Genomic DNA, 23,612 nt, shown 5'->3' with positions numbered 1-23,612 from the left:
TGCTAACATTTTTATCCTGTGAATCCATTTGGTTCTTGAAAATCTCACTAGGATTTATGTATTAACTCTGATCTACTTTTCAGCAATAGCCTAATATATAGAATCATGAATACAGTTCCTGGCTTAGAATCATTTAATGAATGAATTTTTAGTTAAGAAAAAAAAAAACCAAACCCCAACAAAAATTCAACTGTTTCCTTAAAAATCTAGGATTTTTTTCCCCCACCAATTGAAAAGTCTGTATTCTGTTGCCTGATTATGCTTTCTTTTAAAATTTTGTATTGCCACCTGGGACTTAAATTTTTACACCTAAACCTCAAAACCAGTTAAGTGAGATAGCGATGTTTGCTTTTTTCCCTTCAGTTTTCTCCTAATGGTGGTTTAGCAGTATTGTAACTCACACTATCTGGGTAACAGAATTTATGACACTTCATCGCCTTTCTCTACTTCTACAAACTCTGTACTTTCCTATTCTTTTCCTCTGCTTTGTGTATTATATTTTTATATATATGTATATTTTTAAGTTTAAAGGTATGCTTTACTTACAAATCAAAGGCTCTGTAGTCAGCTTTTACAGTTTTGTGCCTCTGGGTATTGGTGGGGGTTGAGCATTTAGGGCCAGCTGACCACAGGTAGGAGTTCCTCTAGAGAAGATAAGAAACATGACAGCATGTTTATGAATGTGGCTAAATCTTTTCTCTTTTAAATCAGGAGTCCTTACTCTTGTAGTTTTCAATTTAATTTCTATTGACACTTTAGGCAAAATATCAAGTCACAGAAATTATTTTTTTGGTCTTAACATTTTTATGACTTCTAAAAGACTGCAACAATACCAGATAGCAGATTTCCATTAAGTGTCTTGAATAATGATTATTAGAATGTCTTGATGATGATGATTTATGTGTTTTAATAGTGCTTGGGAACTTGTGTACTTGTGTAGTCTTCCTTGTTTGTGTTGCAATTCCTATGATTAGAAATTATGCTACAGTACATACCTGCAGTGCTTGTTTCTGTCTCCAGAGAATCAAGAATAATTTAGGTTGGAATGGACTTCTGGAGGTTATCTGTTCCAGCTTCCTGCTCAGAGCAGGTGAACTTCTAAACAAGATCAGGTTGCTAAGAGCCATGTCCAGATAAGTTCTGAAAATCTCTAAGGATGACATTCCACAGCCTCTCTGGGCAATGTGGTCCATGGCATAACTGCTCTCATCGCAAAGAGTGTTTTTCTTTATTTCAGATTGGAATATTCCTTGCTGCAAGTTGCATCCGTTGCCTTTTTGTCCTTGCACCTGCAAAAACGTCTGGCTTGGTGGTCTTTGTTACTCCCACAGTAGATACTTAAGGACAGCATTTAGGTAGATTCTCTTCTCAAGGCTATACAAAGCCAGCTACCTCAGCTTCTTGTATGTGGCCTGTTCCAGCCCCTTGTTGTAGTCACAGTTCTCTGCTGGACTCATTCCACTTTATCAGTCTTGTGCTAGGGGCCCTAAAAGTGGATGCAGTTTTTGAGATTCAGGCTCAAAAGATGTTGAATACACAGGCGTAGTGATATCCTTTGAACTGCTGGTTGTCCTCTTGTTATTGCAGCCTGGTAAGTATTTAGTCTTCATGGCATCAATGGCCCACTGTTTAGTCATGTTCAACTCCTTGTCCATCAGGAAGGTCAGATGCTCTCTAAAGAGGTGCTGCATAGTTGGTCAATCCCCAGCCTGCACTGTTAGGGTTTTGCTGGACCAGGTGCTGGACTTTGTGTTTGTCTTTGTTGAACAACTTGAGGCTTTTGTCAAACCTTTCTTGTAGCTAATCAAGGTCCTTGTGAATGGCAACCCTGCCCTCCAGCATATCTGCTGTCCTCACCAAGTTCCCTGTTTTCTTTTTATCTCCTTTTTAAAGGAGATACTTTTAAATATAGGTTCTAAGGCTTATTAATGAAGATATTCAGGATTCATCAGGCAGTAAGGATTCATCAGGATTAATTTGCCTTGCAATGACATCGGACTGTAACTGTGTAACTTTTTGCCATAACTATAATTAGAAATCTTGTTTTTTATGTATGCTTTCAAGTTATAGCAGCAAACTGATCCAGTAATTTCCTTCAGTATCTTTAAGAAATCTTCTAAGATTTACTAACACAAAATAGATAATGTGCTAGTTTTCATTTCCAGATTGTTTGATGTGTTTAAATAAGTGAAAACACAATCTATGGGACTTCTATAATTGTTATGTTTTGATCTTAAGGAATACTTTCCCCTTTGATGCTGAAATAGTGTTTAGCTGTAATTTCTCTGAGGAATTGTTCCGGTTCAGTTGTTGAGGTAGAGTAAGTGGGAAGAGCTTCAGGAAGTCCCAGCTTGACACTCCGAAGGTACATGTGGCTGTAAAAATGGAAGTAATACTCTACATGGGGCAGGAAAACGTGCTTTCACTCTTGTTTTCTTTTGGAATTGTGGCCTACTACTAATTTTGTTCTTGAATGTTGAAAGCAGTGTACTTGCCAGATATTCTAGCTCTCATTTGGCTAAGAAAGTGATAGTCTAACCTGATACTAAAAGAAAATTTAGAATTTATAAATGAATTAATTGAATACAAAATTGTTCAAATAATGTATTTTAAATAACTATCAAAGAAATATCAATATCACATGCCACCACGTGCATTTTGTAGCAAACCAACCTCACTGAATCATGGCAGTTGTAAGAATTCTAGAAAAGAGAACTTGAAAAGTAATGTTATTGTTTTGGTATGAATTATTTACTATTCAACAAAATGCCATATTCCAAATAATAAAATTACTTCATGGCGTAATGTCTAAGACAAGGTACTGTTTGCATAGCAGTATTTCTCAGTGTTGTTTGCGCAGAGTTCACTACTTCAAAGACCTAAATGTAACTTTTTAAAAAATAAAATGAACACTAATTCTCACATTTCTGAATGATAGTACCAAGTTGTCTTTATTTCTTCGGACCTCCTTCAAGATGAGGGAATTTCATTTGCACTGTTTGATTTGCAATCTCAGAAAACAGAAGTATTGGATTGTAGTATCAGTTTTGTTGTGTGTTATTGTCATATGCCTCCTGGGAGTGTTTCATATTAAATTCCAAAAAGGATATGTTTTGATGTTTGGTTTTTGTTTGTTTGTTTTTTTTGTCGCCTGATCTTGTAACTTTGCCACATTCACCCTGCTTCTGTATCAGGGTTTAACTATGTTATGACATATACTTTTTTTTTTTTTTTTTGGTCCCATAGCATTTTGGTTAGTGTGTGATTCACTTCTACTCTTTATTAGCTGTACATACAAAAGTAATCAGTACTGTAATCTTAAGATAAATAGCACACATCCAAGAAGAAATTGAGACTTTTTTTTAGACTATAATTTACTTATCCTGTTAAAATACTGTAATGGTTCTAATATTAAAAATTAATTTAAGCTGTAAAAATAGCTGGGCTGTGTGTAATCTTAAATGTTTTGTGTTTTCTTTTTAGGCTTTCAAAATAGACCAAAATCCTTAAAAGTGTTTGTTAATCCAAGCAGCCATAAAAGAGAAGCCACTCATGTTTATTATGAACAAGTTGCACCTCTTTTTAAGCTTGCTGACATCAAAACTGATGTCACAGGTAAGTTGCTTCAAAATCATAGTTTAATCCTTTGTGAAACTAGTATTTTAAGCATGCAAGACAATTTGAATTTACTGCTAATCCTTATTGGCTTTGACTGCAAGTAGAGTATTTGGAAGTGTAGTTAATACAATATATTTTTATTTCGTAAAAAAATGTTTCAGTAATTCTGTTATTCATTGACTATTTTTCCGCTATAGCTATCAATACTAGTAATATATTTTTTTATTTTTTAAAGCAAGCATTCTATAAAAAGAAACAAGCATTTAATGTCTGACAGTCTTTTATATACTTGCTAAGAGTTGTTCCTGCATTCTGGCAAACACATGTCTTTAAATATTACTTCTCTTCTGAGAACATCTATTGGCCTGACATCATAAGAGGGGCTTATCCAAAGGAAGCATTATTTCTGGATTCTGACTCAGTTTCAGGGATGACCTGGAAGCCTAAGGGATTAAGTTCTGTGATGACAAGGGCAGTTTTCATGAGGCACATGGGCATGACTTCGTGTCTGGAGAACGTGAAGGTACAACTTTAATGTTGTACTGATGCTGCCTTCTGCTCAACAATGGGTTCCCCATAGCAGGTTAGGATTTAAGGCCCCAATTTCTGCCAGAGTTCTGCTTTATGTCCTGAATTTGCCCTTTGGTTGTTTCATTTGACTGAGTTTTTGTAAGAAATTGAACAGGAAAACAATGAATTTTCTTAAAGCAGTAAAATATTAATGATCTGATCATTACTTCTGCCCCCTTCTGTGAAGAGACCAAAACTTATGCTGCATCAAATTTGGTCCCAAAACAGACCCAAGTTTTCAGAGAAATTATATCAGTATTTCCCATTCCAAATATCTTTTTATCCATAGTATTACAATTCCCTTTAATACACTGCTAATTTTTGGTTATGCAATTCATATCCAAGTGAAATGTAAACTTTAGCGCAAGACATTTTAACACCAAAAAGTCTTTTCTTATGTCTGTTGTAATGGGCTTGCAAAATAATCAGTTCCAGCTTAAACAAATTATACGACAGAGGGCTCAGCCTACATACAGTTCTCCCTTAAACTTCTTGTGAAATCATGACTAGTTTAGGTTGCAGGCCAAAAATCATTCTGAGCAAATCTGATTTAGGCATGAGGATAAATGATTTTATATATAATAAATTTTTATATATAATATATAAAAATTTTAAAAATATATATATGTAAAATAAGATTTATCTTGCTAATTTTATTACTTGTGTCTATGTATTTTTTAATTACTTAGCCCACATTTTAAAGTCAAATCAATTTAAGATTAAAGATCATAGAATCATTTAGGTTGGAAAAGACCTTCAAGATCATCGAGTCCAACCATCATCCATGCCCACTAAACCGTGTTACTAAACCATGTTATGGACTACCCTGTCTATGCGCTTTTTGAATACCTCCGGGGATGGACACTCAACCACTTCCCTGGCCAGCCTATTCCAATGTCTGACAACCCTCTCAGTAAAGAAATTTTTCCTAATATCTAACCTAAACCTCCCCTGCTGCAACCTGAGGCTGTTTCCTCTCATCCTATCTCCAGCCACCTGACAGAAGAGACCAGCACCCACCTCATGACCAGCACCCACCTCGCTACAACCCCCCTTCAGGAAGTTGCAGAGAGCGATAAGGTCTCCCCTCAGCCTCCTCTTCTCCAGACTAAACAACCCCAGTTCCCTCAGCCGCTCCTCATAAGACCTGTGGTCCAGGCCCCTCACCAACTTGGTTGCCCTTCTCTGACACTCCAGCACCTCAATGTCTTTCCTGTAGCGAGGGGCCCAAAACTGAACACAGGACTCGAGGTGCGGCCTCACCAGTGCCGAGTACAGGGGAACGATCCCTTCCCTGCTCCTGCTGGCTACACTATTTCTGACACAGGCCAGGATGCCGTTGGCCTTCTTGGCCACCTGGGCACACTGCCGGCTCATATTCAGCCGGCTGTCAGCCAGCACACCCAGGTCTTCTTCTGCTGGGCAGCTTTCCAGCCACTCTTCCTTCTCCAAGCCTGTAGCATTGCATGAGGTTGTTGTCACCGAAGTGCAGGACCCGGCACTGGCCTTGCTGAACTTCATACGATTGGCCTCAGCCCATCGATCCAGCCTGTCCAGATCTCTCTGTAGATCCTCCCTACCCTCAAGCAGATCGACCCTGCTTCCCAACTTGGTGTCATCTGCAAACTTGCGGAGGGTGCCCTCAATCCCCTCATCCAAATCATCAATAAAGCTATTAAACAGAACAGGGCCCAACACCGAGCCCTGGGGAACACCGCTTGTGACCCGCCGCCAACTGGATTTCACCCCATTCACCACAACCCTCTGGGCTCGTCCATCCAGCCAGTTTTTCACCCAGCGAAGAGTACACTTGTCCAAGCCATGAGACACCAGCTTCTCAAGGAGTATGCCATGAGAGGCAGTGTCAAAGGCCTTGCTGAAGTCAAGGTAGATAACATCCACAGCCTTTCCCTCATCCACTAGGCGGGTCACCTGGTCATAAAAGGAGATCAGGTTTGTCAAGCAGGACCTGCCTTTCGTAAACCCATGCTGACTGGGCCTGATCCCTTTCTTATCCTGGACTTGCTATGTGAGTGCTCTCAAGACAAACCGTTCCATAATCTTCCCCAGTACCGAGGTCAGGCTGACAGACCTGTAGTTCCCCGGATCCTCCCTCCGACCCTTCTTATAAATGGGAGTCACACTGGCAAGCCTCCAGTCCTCTGGGACCTCCCCTGTTGACCAGGATCGCTGATAGATGATAGAGAGTGGCTTGGCAAGGACCTCCGCCAGTTCCCTCAGTACTCTTGGATGGATCCCATCAGGTCCCATAGATTTCTGAGTGTCCAGATGGCATAGCAGGTCCCTAACTAATTCCTCCTGGATTAAGGGGGGTATGTTCTGCTCTTCATCCTCACCTTCCAGCTCATGGGGTGGAGTACCCTGAGGATAATTGGACTCACTATTAAAGACTGAGACAAAGAAGGCATTAAGTACCTCAGCCTTTTCCTCATCTCTGGTGGCTACGTTCCCCTCTGTATCCATTAAAGGATAGATATGCTCCTTGGGATTTTTTTTTCTGTTAACATATTTATAAAAACATTTTTTGTTGTCCCTTACGATAGTGGCCAGATTTAGTTCTAGCTGAGCTTTTTCCTTTCTAATTTTCCCTCTGTATGATCTAACAAGATCCCTGTACTCCTCCCAAGTTGTCCACCCTTTCTTCCAGAGATGATAAACTCTCCTTCTTTTCTTGACTCCTAGCAAAAGCTCCCTGTTCAGCCAGGCTGGTCGTTTTCCTCAGCGGTTTCACTTGCGGCACAAAGTGTGAAAAAGATTTTCCATGTTAGAATTCTGTAGTGATAATTTCTTAACTTTCCTTAATTGATAAGGGTATGTGAGCAGCTTTATATAAGTGTTGATTCTTACAGACATATTTTCACCTGCAAGGCATAGACAATAGTGTAAAGAGATTAATAATAATGCTGTCTTCTTAGAAATTAAACTTAGCCTTGTTTGGTCACAATTTTTTTGTAAGAAGGTTTTTTTTGTCATGCAGACCTTAGTTGCAGATGACTGACTATGTCATATTATTAAATTAGTTATTACATTAAGCAACAATTTAAAGAAAATTACCTTTTTAAAATTTTATTCCTTACTACTGGTTAGTGTTTCTTTTATCTTTACTGTGAACAAAATCTTGTTTGTTAGACTCTCTTAAAGGCAGCATTATCATTAACCTGTGTAAGATTACATTTTTAGCTACATAATGTCACCGGGAATTCTAAAGCTGAACTAATAAGTCAAATCGGTATCAATAGTTTTTTAGATTAATTACTAGAATTTAATATAAGCTATGAATATACAGTTTAAAGTTAATTTTTAGATTATTTTTCTTTTAAATTTTGAAAAGAAAATTTTGGTTTTAGCCAGCTGACTGTTTAATGGTTTATCCTTAAAATAAGGTTATTTTGGCAATGTCCAAATGGTATTGTGCTTATTAGCTGCCTAACACTCCTCCTACAGGCAAAATGAGAAAACTACATAACAGTTTTAAATGCTAGTGGAGAACTAAATAATTAAGAACTATGCATTTAAAAAAAAAAATAAAGGAGGAGTGAGCGTGGGTCATGAGTGAAACTCCTGTCTACAGGTACCATCTTCTAATAAAACTAAGTGCCTCATTTCAAGTGAATTGAACAGGTTTTTTTCTTCCCATAATTGTTTTGGATTTTGTGAAGTTGGAGTGTGCATCTCACTGTTACTGCTTTTTTGAAACATGGCCTATATTTGCATACATAGTGGTGTAGAAAGGTGTGTTAAGTAGTAAAAGCTGAAGGCTTTTGTACAATCTTTACACTGAAGATAGTTTACTTTTATAGTTACTATAGTAACTATAGTTAGATAGTTTTACTTTTCACATAAACATATTTAAAGCTTAAAATTCATTGTCCACAAAAATCTTAAAGCAAATTTGCTTCCAGCACATACACAATGCAAGACTTGCAGGTCACTAAAAAAAACCCCAAGCCCAGCGAACTTTGACGGCGGAGTGCTGAAAGACAGAGCTCTCCTCATCCAATCTTGTATTTTGGTAGCTGGCTGTTGCTTCCTATGTGATCAAGCTTGACAGATCTTATTCTTCATTGTAACTTCTGCTGGAATAAACTTTTTTTTTTATTTGGAAGTCTGGAGTGGAGGTATTATCTCCTACTTAAGGATATACAGCAGTCAAAAGGCATGTATGTAAATAAGTGAGTTCTGAAGGAGCACTTACTTTCTCCTATTATCTTTAAATTTGGTAGGGTTTTCTTTTTTTTGCCAAATTACTTTGCACACTACAGATGTATTAATTTGAGTGAAATTAACCAAAGGTCTTAAAGAGTGGATTGTGTTTTGTTGGTTTGGGTTACATGGAATAAACAATTCTCTGAAGTGCTTAGTGCAGTAGAAAGTGGGAATTAGCAAATTTAAACTGAAGCAGTACTTTAACTGTAGTTAAGGCTAAGCAATACTTAAAAACTTGTCTTTATACAGTCTTCTAAGAGTTTGGCAATCTTGAGTGCTGCAGCTGGGATATGGCTATTAGGAGAAGAATGGTAGCTCTTCTAAAAATCCAGTTCAGCAAAAGCTCGCTCCACATTTGGGATGCCTACAAGTACTGGCAAATACTGATAATTGGAGCTAGTATTTTAGAAATATATTATTATCTTGCAAAATCTTACACATACTAAAGAAAAATAAACACAGGTAACCCCAACAGGCTCCTAGCTTGTCTCTCTTCTCTTCCTAGTTTTGACTCTTCTGCTTCTGTTTATGCACAATTACAAGCTGGATGTTTAGGCAAAAACAACAGTCTTCCCCACACCCCCATTTTTAGGGCAGAATCACAAAGGAAAAGAGTGATTAAGAACTGGACAAATAACATTGGTTTAAACTCACTATACAGTAAATAACATTAATTTTTTTTCATCCAGTGTCAACACCAGTTAATCTGTTATGATCATTAGCAATTTTAATCCTATTGACATTAGTCTGTGACACGAGTGCCAGTATTTATATGTGTCATATGGAAGTGTCCCACGTTTTAAAATGTTGGACTAATTATATGTTGCTTTTTCTATATGTAGAGGCTGAACCCTTAGCTTCTTTTTGGCTACAAGAGACAGGGTGTTACTCCAAAATACTTTATGTGTGACTCTGTTCAAATGAGGTTCACTATCAGTGCACTTCTTTCAGAATGCTATTACTTGAACCTAAATGTGTACTGGAATTTACAAGTTGGGAACAAAATGTCCTTGAAAAAGGAAAACTTTTTCAATTGTGCATTAGAAATGGTTGAAAAAAGCACTAAATAATATTTTTGCCAAATATGTAATCTGAATCCTTCTCAAAGGTGAAAGAAGCTCTTTGTTCCTCTTACCAAAATTTATTGTGGGTTTTTTGTTTGTTTGTTTGTTTGTTTGTTTTCCCTCTGAATTCGAACACAACCAAATATTCAAACATTTAGCTTTTTTACAGCTATCAGAGTGACTTTTACATGTCTCTCTGGAGCTTGTCAAGCCTGCGGAAAACTTTCTAGACATGGTCTTTTTTATGTCTGTGTTAGATTTTTTTTTTTTTTTTTTTTCCTACTTGATTGATTTTTCTTTATGTTCTTATGATGTTTTCCCTGGAAACTTCATTTTTTCATTGCCTTTTTGTCACAACATTTCAAAATAGGTGCTGTGTACCTCTGTCATTCTCCCATCACATTTTAAATTCCTTGAATGATCCCCAGCATTAAGCCTTGCAGTAGTCTTCCTATATAATTTCCAAACTTAAGCTATTAAATGCAAAGAAGATATAGTCCCCTTCAATCTGGTTTACACTAGTCATTTTTATTGCCTTTATTGATTTATCTGTAGACAGGAGTCCTCTTTATTTTCATGTCCTTGTTCTTTGAGTGAATTAATTTTGTAATAGTAATCATAACTTACATACATTACATTAGGAAACCACTGAGCATGTTTTCTTTTACAAAATAAAATCTTATTTACTGTACCATTTTATTTAGACTGTACTCATAACTTTCTAAATATCATCATGTTCATTTAAAAAGGCACTTAACCTGGTAACCAGCTGTATGTTTTCTTGGGAAGAGTTTCTTTCACAGTTAAGCAATTCTAAGATATTTGAATGTTTTTACATTTTTTGCATGATGCACAGTTTTATTGGTCACTTTTTTCACAAACTACAGGTAATGATAAAAGGATAGTTCCCATCGGTAAAAGCAAAACAGTACAATAGCTTAAATATTGTGCTTTGATCTTCCAGAAGAGGTCCTGCATGAAAGTAAATTCTGTAAATTATTCCTGACAGCTATTATAGTGATAGGTATTTCTGTAGCAAAATGATAATTCTCTGCCTTTGATATAATCAAAATAACTCTAGTTTTTAATTAAGATTTTCCAAAACACCAAGCACTAGAACTTTGCTAATACTGGTTGGGAGGTTTTGAAGTTATATGCTGATATACAACTATTTAGTGTAAGGTGTAAAAATTTTATCACTTTCATTTTGATTTTGTTTTCTTTCTTAAAAAAAAAGTTATATATACACTCACAATATATATATACACACATTCTTGTGTATGTATAGATGTAATATATAGGGAGTGAGAGGGGTGTTTTCAGTTCTTGTAAGCAGCATTTGAATAGTCTGTAGAAATACTGTTATAACAGGTACAGATACGGAATGATTGTTTTAGACACCAAGACTAATAATTTTAACAGTGTTTAGAAACACTGGAGAAAAGCCCTGAACTATGCCAGCATCAGGGACAGACAAGCATGAAAGATTAATGTAATTTTGCATATAATGATGCACATTCTTACACAAAAAATCCATCTGCAAGTGTCATGTCAGTCAGCAAAAATCTTTGATGGGTGGCTGCAGCTGGGCTGTCTCTTCTGGCAAAGCTGGCCTAGAAAATGCTAAATGTAGTTATGATGCTTTGTGCCATCTGTAGTATGCCAGTTTATCCTGTCTTCACTGGCATTTACAGTACTACATAGAGTATCAACAAACACAGAGACATCAATGTAGAGTGACAGATTCATTTCCTCCAGAGGCTATGAACTCTGGTGTATACTTGTGCCACCTTCCTCTGTGTTATATTCTGTTGTCACTGGTATTTGGCTTGATTTCATACTTCTGTGTTTAACTCCTCATATTTTTGATTTAGCAATTTGCATATCCTAACACAAAGGCAATTAAATTTGATTGATACTGAAATAATTCAGTCTTAACTGAGGATATGCTTACATTTTCCTGAAGTTTACCAACTGTGTCAATGCTAAAACTTGTATTTTGATGCAACAAACATATTCTCTAATTCTCTGAATTTAAATGCACTAAATAGTCATGCGTCTGATGGCAGCTGAGTTTTAATGTGTCTTGCCTTTTAGCCAGTGTAACTGTAAAACATACCTTCTTATACTTTTAATGCATTTAATGATTTTTTTTTTAAAAATTTGTAGTTAATTACTCTATGTTCCTTATGTTAGAAAGGCAAAAAGTTAAAAAACCCTTTTAAATTATCTAATCTTCTGATAATTAAATATTGTTATTTTCCACAGTAACTGAGTATGAAGGACATGCTCTCTCAGTACTTAAAGAATGTGAACTCCAGGCATTTGATGGGTAAGTTGGTTAGTGACAATAAATGTTAGTAAACCTCATCACATTAGTTTTTGTTTGTATTCCAGCCAAAACTATGCTGGTAGGTATTTAATGAGTTACTCTGTTTCACATATATATTAAGCCTGAGAAAATCAGTTCTCATTAGATGCTTTGGTTTTTATTACTTACTGACAATAGGTATGTATTTTAGATTCATAAATAATGGTAAAGAAACATAAAGCTTTCTTAAATATACTTCATGAAAGCTTCAGTCTCTGTATTTGCAAGAATGGCACAAATGCCTTGTATTTCACACTATCCATTCAAATAGTTCTTAAGGAGAGCATTTTGTCTAAAAGCAGCTTGAAGGTTTTTTCCATCAAAAAAATTAAATCATTCAAACTTACTTGAAGTCAAGAGTGAAAATGCTTGTTCAATCATTTTTAATGACCTTGCTATATGGATTAATCCTGCAGTCTCTGGTATTTTTACATTAATCGTTCAATAATAAGATTCAATAATATATAAGAACAGTTTTGCATACTGTGGAAGTCTTGCAGCATTCTTACAACTCTTATTAGAATATGCAGTGAGCCATACAGGAAGGCGTAAATAGTGTTTTATAGTCTAATCAATTTCTATTAGTTCTAGAAACTCACAGAGTTAGGTGAGAAAATATATCTGAAAATGTATCTATGTACTCCAGATTCTGAGGATAATTTCTTTCCAAATAAGACACGCCTTTTGGGGTGCCAGCTGGGGAACCAGTTTGTCCTGGGAAACAGATATGAAGACAGAGAAGGGTTGTATCTTCTTGCAGAAATCCTTTCTACTCTGAGTCATATTTGAATTGTATCATCTTCATCATTGGGTAGAGTCACTGGAGTACTTCCCTGTGAGATTTCTCTCCAGTAGCCAGAACTAAGGGCAAACAGGTACAGAAGACACTGGAAAAAAATAACCCTTAAGTCAATATGATGACAGGATTTCTGAGGTGAAGAGATACCTGTCCTTTCTAAGTTAGCTAAGTGTGGGGGTTTTTTCCTCATGTGGAAATTAAGTAGCTTTTATTATCAGAGGTTATGAGCAAAAATGAAATTTCAAGTGTTTGAAAAATGGATTTTATAACTTCTCAAATAGCCTGGCATCCATCTATGTACTCGTTCAGTAAAGCACAATACAGAAAAACATCCTATTAAATATCTAACTTGGGATGCTTTTTGATATAAAATCATAGGGAATATGGGTTGCAAGGGTAACTCTGTACACTGATGTACCTAGAGATGTCTTAACTGCTATTTTCAAGTAAAATCTACAGAGTGATAGGATGAGATCAGCATTCATATTATGCTATAAGACTGATATTTTGAAAAAGAAAGCTAAAAAACATCACTAGTCTCTCTTGTGTCCATTAGCTTTAGATTTGTTCTTAAGAACAGGAAGAGAATATTTTAAATCGGGATTTTCTTTTTCAAATTGTTTAAAGGCTTATGGTGTACTTCTGATTATGTTCCTGTGAAGTCCTTTGTGACTTCCTCATTGCTGTCTAGCCTAAGACTTTTTGCCATAGATATAAATATCTTATAGGCCCTCAAAACCACCTCAGTGTTTCCCAAATAAAATTTCAATGACAATTTTGGTTTATTGGAAATTAAAACAGAAAAAGTACGGGATCTGGTTTGAATTGAAAATTAACTCCACAACAGTGAAATTGTCCTACTGATGAAAAATCAGGCTTTTAGTAATTCTAGCAGCCACCTGACATAATGGAAATAGTGAAAAGAGATTAAGTCTCGGGAAGTTTTACCTGTTTATTGTGCAGCATTGCTTGTGACTTGGCAGGCCTCAGTTCTTTCCTGTTTTGCCCTGGCTTTCTGTCTTTCTGGTTTTGTTCAAGGCAGATACTATATCTGCCACTTAGTTCCCTGTTTAGAAAATAGAATAGCATTTCTGTACCTCCTTTTAGATGCGGAAGGCACTATACATGGTGGTGAAAGGTAAGGTAGTTTTTGTGATATTTCTACACGGCAGAGTTCACGTAGACCTGATCTGCCTTGCCCAAGCTTGGAAGCGACTGGAGGTGAGTTAGGTGTGGACTGAAAGCCATGCCTGTGTGCATTAGTCTGCTGCTCTAACTCAGCTTGTGCTTTTCAAGTGTTGCCTGTTTCACATTGACTGAAAGCTAATTCAGGTAAAAATGTATAAAGGGCAAAACACAATAGTTTTTTATTCATTACAGTAGGTAAGCGGTATAGCAACATACAATTTCTGATCTTGAATTTCTCTCAGAGTGAGTTATGGTTCCTTACATGTTAAACAGCATGTGAAATAAATTGAAGCTTGTGATTTGCAGTAGTAAATTGGAAGTTTGTATCTCAGCGCTTTCTGTAAGCAATACTGCTATGTTTTAATTCTTTGTCAAAGCTGTTTGTTTCTTTTCTCTGATTTTGCCAGTTCCCACTCCATTTTGCAAGATCATAGGCATATGTCGTGTATCTCATATACTCCACCTTTTTTCCTATCCACTTTTTTCTTTCTTACCGACACTGGAAATTTAGGTACTTTGCCAACTTGGCAGTGTGCTTTTTTACCCTGCCTTGGGGCCAAGTGTTGGTGACAAATGGAGTGAGTGCATTTGTCGTGCTGCTATCTCAGCTTCATTTTCTTGTTTGTACGGTGGCAGAAACACATGATATGCATCCATGTATTTCTTCCCTAATAAGGGGCGTAAGCAATTATGGATATTGTTTACAGTAGCCTGGGTTAGTCAGACTTTACTGAATAGTTGATTGAGAAACTTGTGTCTGATGGTTAGACAGATGTTTATTCCTCTATGAAGCCCTCTTCAAGGTCTTGGGCCAATCTGTTTGCTCGAGACTTTCTACTCCTTATGCGTAGCAGGTTCTCACTGATTAGCTTTGGAATCCCTCATCCCTGATGGTATCTCTATTCCAGCCAAAAAGGCAACTCTTGATGATTAATGCTAAATTAATAAAAATTAGAGTTAGCAGCATTTTTATGTTATTCCTTGGACTCTTCATCTATTTTCCATAACAACAAACACAGCCCCCCTAAATCAGTAGAAAATATATCTGTTTTCAAAAGTTTTATAGCCAGAAGACAATCCACATAAGTCATTCCAGGTGTACAATTTATCAGACTATGAAGATTAACTATTTTTGCTGCTGTGGCAGAAACTTTTAAGCCTAGGAATAAACCAATCTAAACCAAAAATGAGACAAAAGACAGGAGATGACTCCTGGTTACGAGCAGGAAGAAAATGCGCTCCAAACTTCTGCTATAGACGCTTTTTTAAAATGTGGGCAGTGTTTAGCTGGATAGAGGAAACATTTGTAAAAATTTAGAAATTAAAAAATAGCTGGGAAATAATAATAGGAACTGAAGAAAAATGTAAAAGGAGCTGACATAATTTGATTTAAACATTAATAACATGATGAGTATTTTCTTATAAAGAACTTACTAGTTTTATCTAGTTGAATTATTGGACATAGTTTCACAACTGCATTCATATAGATACATGAAAAAAGGATATTTTAAGTAAGTGCATCCTAATGTAAATCTGACATTTATATTATAAATGCTTGGAGGGTAATATTACTATTTTTATCATTAAAATGTGTTTACCTTAAAAACATTTAACCTTCAAACATTACTAATTTGGAGAATCACTTTAATAGTTACTTAAATAAACAAAAACAGGGGGAAAAAAAAAAAAAGATGTTTGCTATGACAGAGCTTTTACAGACAAATGCATTCCTCTCTATAGCCACAGCAGGTGGGAGTTTAATTACATGCTCCAAAAGCAGTGATTAAGTATCTTCATGCAAAGGATTGCTGGCACTAAGGTTTTATACCTTGCTAAATCCCTCAACTGCCTGCACAGTGTGTGGATTAGCTTTTTCAAGTATTTTTGATTTTATTGTAATATTTTGCAAGTTGTTATTATAAGGGCAATTAAAAAGCATTGGAATGCTTGTGTGAGTCAGCATTGAAAGATTTAAAGAACTTTTCCACTGAGGCATTTGAGCACGTGCTTTATTCTTCCATCTGATCAGTTCACGTGCATAACGCATGATAAGGTAAGAAATACTTTAAGTTGTGAAATATATTTACTCCTACTCAGAAGAAAGCAGAAATAAGGATGCTTATATCTTGTGAGTTAACATTCACTGATGTGACAGTGAAGCCCTAGCTTGTTCTTAAAGAACGTGTTTTAGCTATTTGAAATATCATTATGTATATGGTGTGCGATAGCTTCCTTCCACTTGTTTGCTCAGCTACGGAAGAGTTTATTTTGAACTGTTTAGCATTTTTGTTTTGTAATAGGGTAGTTTGTGTTGGTGGAGACGGATCTGTCAGTGAAGTTGCTCATGGCCTACTACTTAAAGCCCAGATAGATGCTGGAAAAGACACAGACTACATACCAACACCTGTTAAAGCACCGGTTCCTCTTGGAGTAATACCAGCAGGTGAGACTAAAAGGTATTGTTACATTTTGTAAGTCATCTGTTTTAAGTCCCTCTGGCATGTTTTACAGTTTTGGCTACCAAAGGCAGTTCTTGGTGCTAAAGCTTCAGTTACTTAAGGGAGCTATTGAATAAATGTCCTAAATTAGTGATTGAGATTGATTACAAATTACTAGATTTTAAATCATTATGATAATTTATAGTAATGGCACAGATGAGCCCTTTGCCTAAAGGAAGAAGCTCAGGAAGAAGAAAACGAAAGTAATTTTCAGCTGATCCATGGAAAGATCAAGTTTTGCCCTTATTTGCTGCCAGAAATGATACTAAATGAAAACTTTGTTTTCTAGAATTTCCTTAATATAAGCCATGCTGTTTTGCCTCTCTATTCAGTTTTCTTGGCAGGATTCTCAATTGGATTCATGCTGACGGTCTCTTTTGAAATGGTGTTCCAGGAATACTTTTGTGGATTATATAGAAAAACCCAAACAAACAACTGTGCACACAAAACTGCTTTCTCTCTATTTTACTTCTACAAACTGGAAAATGTATGCATCTCTCTTGAAAAATACTCTTGCTCCTTTATTAACTTGTACTTGCATCTTGTGGTGTGGATGTTTTTGGGGTTTTGTTTGTTTTGGGGGGGGTGGGGTGGGGTGTCCCTTCTTCACCCAATTTTTGTATTTGCCCTTCTCAGAGTATAACTTGGGCCAGGCAGGGAGGCTTAGCTAGAATTAGTACAAGCAGAGTTGATTCTGGACTAGTATATGAATCACTTCTCTTTAAAAGAGGAGGGGTATTTTTGTGTGGACACTATCCTCTGGTGTGGATGTTGATGGAATTACTTGCTGTAATTTCTCAGATGTTTTTAACTACTGAAGAAGAAAATTCCTGCAGCCAGGTGAACAGCAAATCGTTTTCAGTTTTGTACAAAAAAAGGAGCGCGTCGCTTCCGAACTGATCAAGCAGGTTTTAAGTACTCTGACTTGCTTTGCATTTCTACAAAGCAACATTAAGACAGAGCCTAATTGCTTGTAAAAATGCAAGATTACACTAGCTTTTTTCCAAGTTATAAAAACCTTGGAAACGTATTGGTAAGAGATACAGTAATCTCAAAGACATGAAGCAAATGAATTTTAGTACAGCAGTTGGACCATCACTTATCAGTTCAGTTGCTGTGAATATCTTGATGGTGTTGAAATTGAATCTCTCCAGCACTTGACTCCATGCTGTTTGGGCGTGCTTAGGTCACTGTGCCTTATCATTAGTGCTTACTCTCTTCAGGTTAAGACAAATATGTCATGATCAAAAAGGATTTGTAAACCCAAAAGAATGCTGTACAGCTTGTTACACAGAATGCCATAGACTTTGTTAAAAGAGGGTGAGAACAATTTATAGCATGAGAGTGTGGGAAACTCCTTCGTAGGTTCTTAAAAATAATCTATAGGTTATTTTATTTCTATATTATTGATATTCCAGAAAATAGTCAGTTAGGAAACAGATAAGTATGATACTTGTGCACATGAAGAAGGTGGAACTCAATGGCCAATTAATTCTGCCCCCCCAACCCTGAAATCCATTGTACCAAATTATCAGGATTCTCCAGCTGAGTAAAAATAGAAATTGTCTTACGGAATAGCACTGAGTGGCTTAAAATCTGGTTTTAGCCTCTATAATAAGTAGTTCAGACAGCATTTTGAAGCTTCAGCCAACTTGATGGGAAGGAGCTGCTCTTGAAACAGTTTACCTCCTGAAGAGGAAGGTCCAGAGGGGAGTGTGTTTTTACTAAAACACTCTACTGAGCTGCCTTATTCTGGTCCAGATCAAATGGATGAGATGTGGGGAAGCCTGCGTTGTACTGCTGGCCATTAGCAAGAGTGTTTGTTGCTATGGGAACTACTGCTAAGAAACTGTACGGAGAGGGAATGGGAGGAAGGGGAGGGGGGACTGGAAGGACATTAAAAAAGCTATCCAGTTGTTAGAGAACAAGAGACAATCTATATCTGATGGCTGTGAACCTTTTGGTCCTAAATGGTTCATTTAAATAAATTCATGATTTCCAATTAATTCAGAAAATAAAATATTACTGAGGGACTGTTAATTTCTGTGATATTTCAGGCAAAGAACCAAAATGTTGGTGCAGTTTTCATCAGAATTTTAGCTATGCTTGACTAGGAAGTCATTACATCACATTTATCTGTTTGGATGGGGGAGACATTAACAGGCTTATGAATATTCATGTTGTCTGGTTAATTAAGTTAATTGTACTGCAGAAGTGCTTGCACTTCCAAGGACAATTTTTTTCTCTACAATTTCTGTTTGGTACCTTCATCAGTCATGCTTTACATGACCTGCAGATACTTTGTCCTTACTGTGATGCTTTTGCACATTTCATAGGAAGGAGGTTGTAGGAAGTTGTTTGTAATGGCAGGGGTTAATATTTTTAACAGAATTATATTTTTTGAATAATAAAATTTTCTTTGTTTCTGTTTAAAAAAATGCTGGTGATAGAGATGCTGGAGTTGTATGGATGAAACCTTTTTACAGTGAATTAAGTAGTTGGAGTGAGATCTAAAACTGTGACTGTTAGTAATCTGTGACGTGTGCAAGCCCATACATGAGCATCAAAGAAGGCTATTAGTCTCTGAAGTAATACGATAGTGTTCAGTGGAACCATCTTGTTATTGGTAAATAATATTCTGAGCTTTCATAGGGGAGAAAAAGGTTTAGATTACTTGGGAAGATGAATAATGGCATTAAAACCACCATTATTGAATCACCACGTAAATCAGCAAAGCTTGTATTCTAGTATTTTTGTATGATGACTTTTATTGTTTTGGTTCTGTTTATAAGCTTTTTGTGTGTGTGTGGCATCCTGCTTCTATAGGACCTAGGTAATGAGATACATTATTCAGTCATTACTGGCATCAAAATGCTCTTAGGCACGTATTAAGAGATTTTTAGAGAAGGTGATGGTACTTACTACTGCAAAACTGTGCACGTTCTAGATCTTCAACTTGTGGAAGGGTGGGCACGTTACTTATGTTTTTGAACACAGGCAAAACTTGTTTTATTTTCCTGGGAGTCATGAAAGGGTGTGCTTTTGCCTTGTTTACTTCTGCAAATGTTAATGAGCTCCACAGATTTAAGAGAAGGATGCAATTACTTGTGCCTATCCTGTTTAGTAAGAATGAGATTTAACTCTCATTAAAGTCAGTATGAAGATTGGTATTGACTTCAGCTGTGGTCATTTGTTATCTTGCTGCCATCTGTATTGATAAATTACTCTTACTTAAATGAGGAATCCCAGTTTTAAGACATACCAAGCCTGATCTTCAGAAGTATATTCCACCTTGTGCTCTTTTATTAGCTTTATGTTCAGTGACAAAGAAAAATATTTTTTTCAGAAGAATAACTTCCCTGTTGTCAATTTACAGGAAATAAACATGATTTGCATGACCTGTAATGATCTGCTTTTTGTGTGTGTGATTTCCTTTGTTTTGCAGAGGTTCTCATAAAAGTTGATAAGAGGTGGAAAAATTCAACTGAGGGAAATATTTGAGTATTTTTGAGCTACTTCTTTAGCTAGCTTCACTGGCTAAGCAGAATTAGTTGAATCTAGAGGTTAAAAGTCATAAGTCATTCAAACATGAAATGGTGTTGGGCATATACTTGTATTATTCTGTAAAGAATTGGTTTTTAGGTCAAACCTATTTTTTTTTGTCCCTGAAATTTCCTTATAGAACTGTATTTTATGTTCACTGAATTGAAAAACTCACTATTTTGTATAGTAAATTGTATCTAGAGCTACATTTTTGCCTTTATTATGTGTATTGTACAGAAAGAAAAGTTTCTAATTAGTTTTAGTTGAGTTGTTTGGTATAAGTTATTGCATGTAAATGATTGAAATTGTAATATTCTTAATAAACTGGACTTTCTGTTAGTGTATGTAGAGAGACTTTCTTTTGGGAGAAAAAAGCAAAGACTTGCATTTAGTTTTTGAAGTTGTCAGTTTATTCTTCCTTCGAAGTACTTCGTAATCCCAATTTGATGGGTTTATTTAAACATTTTTTTTTTTAGGAAAAGGAGAAAACAATTAATAGTATAGTCATCTATAAAATTCTGAGAAATATGTGAACTAAATTAGGGTGGTTTTTTTTTTAATTGTTCAAAGAATAAAACTGTGCGTAAACTGGTTTCTCCCATGTACCGCTGGAGATGTAAGCTTCAAAGAATGTTTTGGGTCTGTTATCTTAATAGATGTACCTCACTTACTTCCTTCACATAGTGGGAACTTTGAGAGCCTTACTCAGAGCTTCTCTCTGATGTTATGAAGGCTTTCCATGAGGTTCTGAGTATTCTGAATTACTTCCAGAGACTTAAGGTGCTCTGAGGATGTAACAGGTGCTCTGTGAGACACTGAGATACAACTCCCACTTATTTTACAAATTCTTTTTCAGATAAATTATTGAAAAAAATTGAAGCATATACTCCTGAATAAGAATGACAAGATGCCTTTAGAGCTTTGTAACTATGTACATCAGTCTTTCCAAATTTAGTATTTTTTTCCTACCACTAATGTGACATCAAAGGTTGCAGAGTTTTGGGGTGAACATTATTTTTCAGTCTGATACATGATGCTTTTAAAGTGCTTGTTTAAAAATTGAGTGCCTCTGGTTTGAAATGTAATAGTCTTTCCCTTTCCTCTCTTCTCTCCCTTGCTTTTGAAAGACAAGTTTAAATGCTTCCATAAAACTTAAGGCAAATTTAGCATCCAGAATTGTCTATTGCTGCTGTAACATATTAAATAATTCAAGCAACAAGAAAATGATTTGAAAATCTATCTGAACTCATTCCTTTATGGAATGTTAGGTTCTAAATTGTTCTTTTGTAATTTTTGTTATTTTAGTTAACCTGTTATTGAATTAGTCATCCCTTAATTAGTGACATGAAGAAGCCCAATATTCTGCCTGCTTCGTGGCAGGCCATGGTTCTTTATTTTTGCGGAAGTGAATCCTGTGGCCCTGCTGCTTGACTAAGAAACACCAGAGATGTGATCAATGAGAAAAATCAACATGAAATTCTGTTAAAACTCTACCCATTTAGGAAAGACACAACCATTTCTTGTTCAGGATTTTTAAAATAAATTGATGTTTAAAAGTCAGCTGATACACAGATACACAATGTCCTATCCATGAAAGCAGAAGGGCAAAATTTACATGTATATCGGTGTTTCTTACACAGGTAAAGTGACTTGACATATCAGTCGCCACCAAACATGGGCTTCCAGAACCGTGCTTCTTTCATTTACAAACTGATAGCTAGTTTTCCACTCTCTCTTCCAACTCCATGCTCACATTGCTAGTTCATGAATTTTTTTTTCTATTTACCAGCTGATTTACTACTCATTCCCTTGTTTCAAAATAAATTAATCTCTCCTATCTAGTGGCTAGTAGTACAACTGGTCTGCCAATGTCCAGGCAACGACAAAGACAATTTTAATGCACTGAATACAAGTCAACGATTTGTCAGATGCGCGTCAAATTCTACGTTCTCTTGATGTTTTTCAGTCATTAATGTGTTCTTATATGTAAAGCTGATGTGTAGTAATTAATTTTATTCACTATTGCTTCTAGGAATCTGAAATGTAGCCTGCAAGAGGCACAGCAGCTATCTTACACTAGATGTAGTAGAATTTTGTCTGGGAAATGTACAGTTTTACGCTGGCTGAGTATTAAATTATTTTTCCAACTTAAAAATATTCCCCAAATATATTTTTTTAGATAATCTGCCTTCTAGTACAGTTCCTCAGTACAGCACTTATGTATAGAAAAAGTGATTTTTAGGGAGATGGTTTTAAAAAAAAAAAAAAAAAAAGGCTATTTTTGCAAAGCTTTTTTTTCCTCCCCCACCCCCATTGGTTTTTACGGCATTTATGAATGAATTTGCAGAGAGGATTTTATAGACCTCTGGAAGTTTTAATGGTTTTAATTTGTACTGTTCAGCATTTCTGCTGTTACCAAGACTAAGTAATTTGTGAGGAGGCTTTCTTTTTTTGAAAATGTAGTAAATGTCTCAGTTTCTTCATTCAAAAAATGTTACATATATGTTTTTTCTTGCTATTCTGTATCTCTCATTTTTACAATAGTTTATGTTTGCTTTTGCAGGTACTGCTAATATTTTGGCCCACACTCTCTATGGTATTAAGCATGCAGTGACTGCAACATTGCACATTGTAATGGGTAAATATTTTTACATACATTATCAGATTTTAAATAATGACACAGTATTTAGAAGTTTGCCATAACCAGTGGTTTAATAAAGGCATACCATTATGCTATATCACTGTAAACTATGTTGTAAGACCTTTAAACCCAAATGATTCTATCCTGATTTTTAGTGTACTGGAAAGGTTATGATTCTTTGAGTATAGTTTAGTAGCAAAGGTCGTGGACCTCATCTTATGGTAACTAAAAACTGCCATGGAATAATGTCTGATTTTGGCATTCATGTCCTATTACTGATGTTCTTTTAATGCAAAAAGTAACCTTTTCAAGATTCGATTGTGTGAATAGTGTTACTCCGTATGTGTTATTATGCAATGATTCTGCCGTGGTTTAAGCCCAGCCGGCAACTAAGCACCACACAGCTGCATAATCATGGTTGCATAATCACTTGATTATTTTAATTTAATGTACCTGCTGAAGACAATAGGAAAATATACAATACTTTCAGCTTGAGGAAGTGGTTAGGATTGGACTTTCCTGGAAAGTATTGTCATATTTCTGAGAAAGTATCATTCATCTTTTTAGCTCCATGTGCATTTCTTTTAAATACTAACAGTTTCCATAAGAAAGCTTTATTAGTAGAAAAAACTGCATCATTTGCCATTTGGTCTGCACAATAAATAGGTTTTTGAATGTGAAAATGTAATTACGCTAAAAGGAAAACCTAGATTGCTAGTGCAAACCTTATTGTCAGGTCTTAGGAAATAGCAAATACTTAGCTGAGCAGTGTTAATATTCCTCTCAAAGCGATTTTTCTTTAGGATACATTTTTGGGTTTTTTTCAAATAAAAAAAGAGAATAATTGGGAATGTCCATCTTGAGTATCTATTTTCTAGACCTTGCAGTCAGCAGTGGAAGAGCCTTTGCTCAGTTTCTTGGATAGTAATACACAAGCCTTTACGGCAAAATCTAAAACTGTCTTTTTTTAATCAGACACACTCAATCTAATGGAAACCACTCAGGTTTTATTACAGAAAAAAATTATATGCCCCATCTTGAACAGAATTAGATGTCTAAATTCTATAACTGTAAACATAAATAAATTTAAAAC

General features: G+C 35.9%; 1 protein-coding gene across 2 annotated transcripts in view; it reads left to right on the top strand.

The window, feature by feature from the left end:
• CERKL (CERK like autophagy regulator) overlaps nucleotides 1-23,612 on the top strand; it is a 61,762-nt gene that overhangs the window by 30,684 nt on the left and 7,466 nt on the right. For both annotated transcript variants that reach the window (XM_069781593.1, XM_069781592.1), the window contains 4 exons: nucleotides 3,484-3,615; nucleotides 11,748-11,811; nucleotides 16,138-16,280; nucleotides 22,442-22,516. In XM_069781593.1, coding sequence (XP_069637694.1) covers nucleotides 3,484-3,615; nucleotides 11,748-11,811; nucleotides 16,138-16,280; nucleotides 22,442-22,516 — 414 coding nt within the window. The remainder of the gene's footprint in view (nucleotides 1-3,483; nucleotides 3,616-11,747; nucleotides 11,812-16,137; nucleotides 16,281-22,441; nucleotides 22,517-23,612) is intronic.

Source organism: Haliaeetus albicilla, chromosome 4 (genome assembly GCF_947461875.1).
Source record: "Haliaeetus albicilla chromosome 4, bHalAlb1.1, whole genome shotgun sequence".
Lineage (NCBI taxonomy): Eukaryota > Metazoa > Chordata > Aves > Accipitriformes > Accipitridae > Haliaeetus > Haliaeetus albicilla.
The sequence above is the reverse complement of the archived record's forward strand: the minus strand, read 5'-3'. Positions and strand labels throughout refer to the sequence as shown.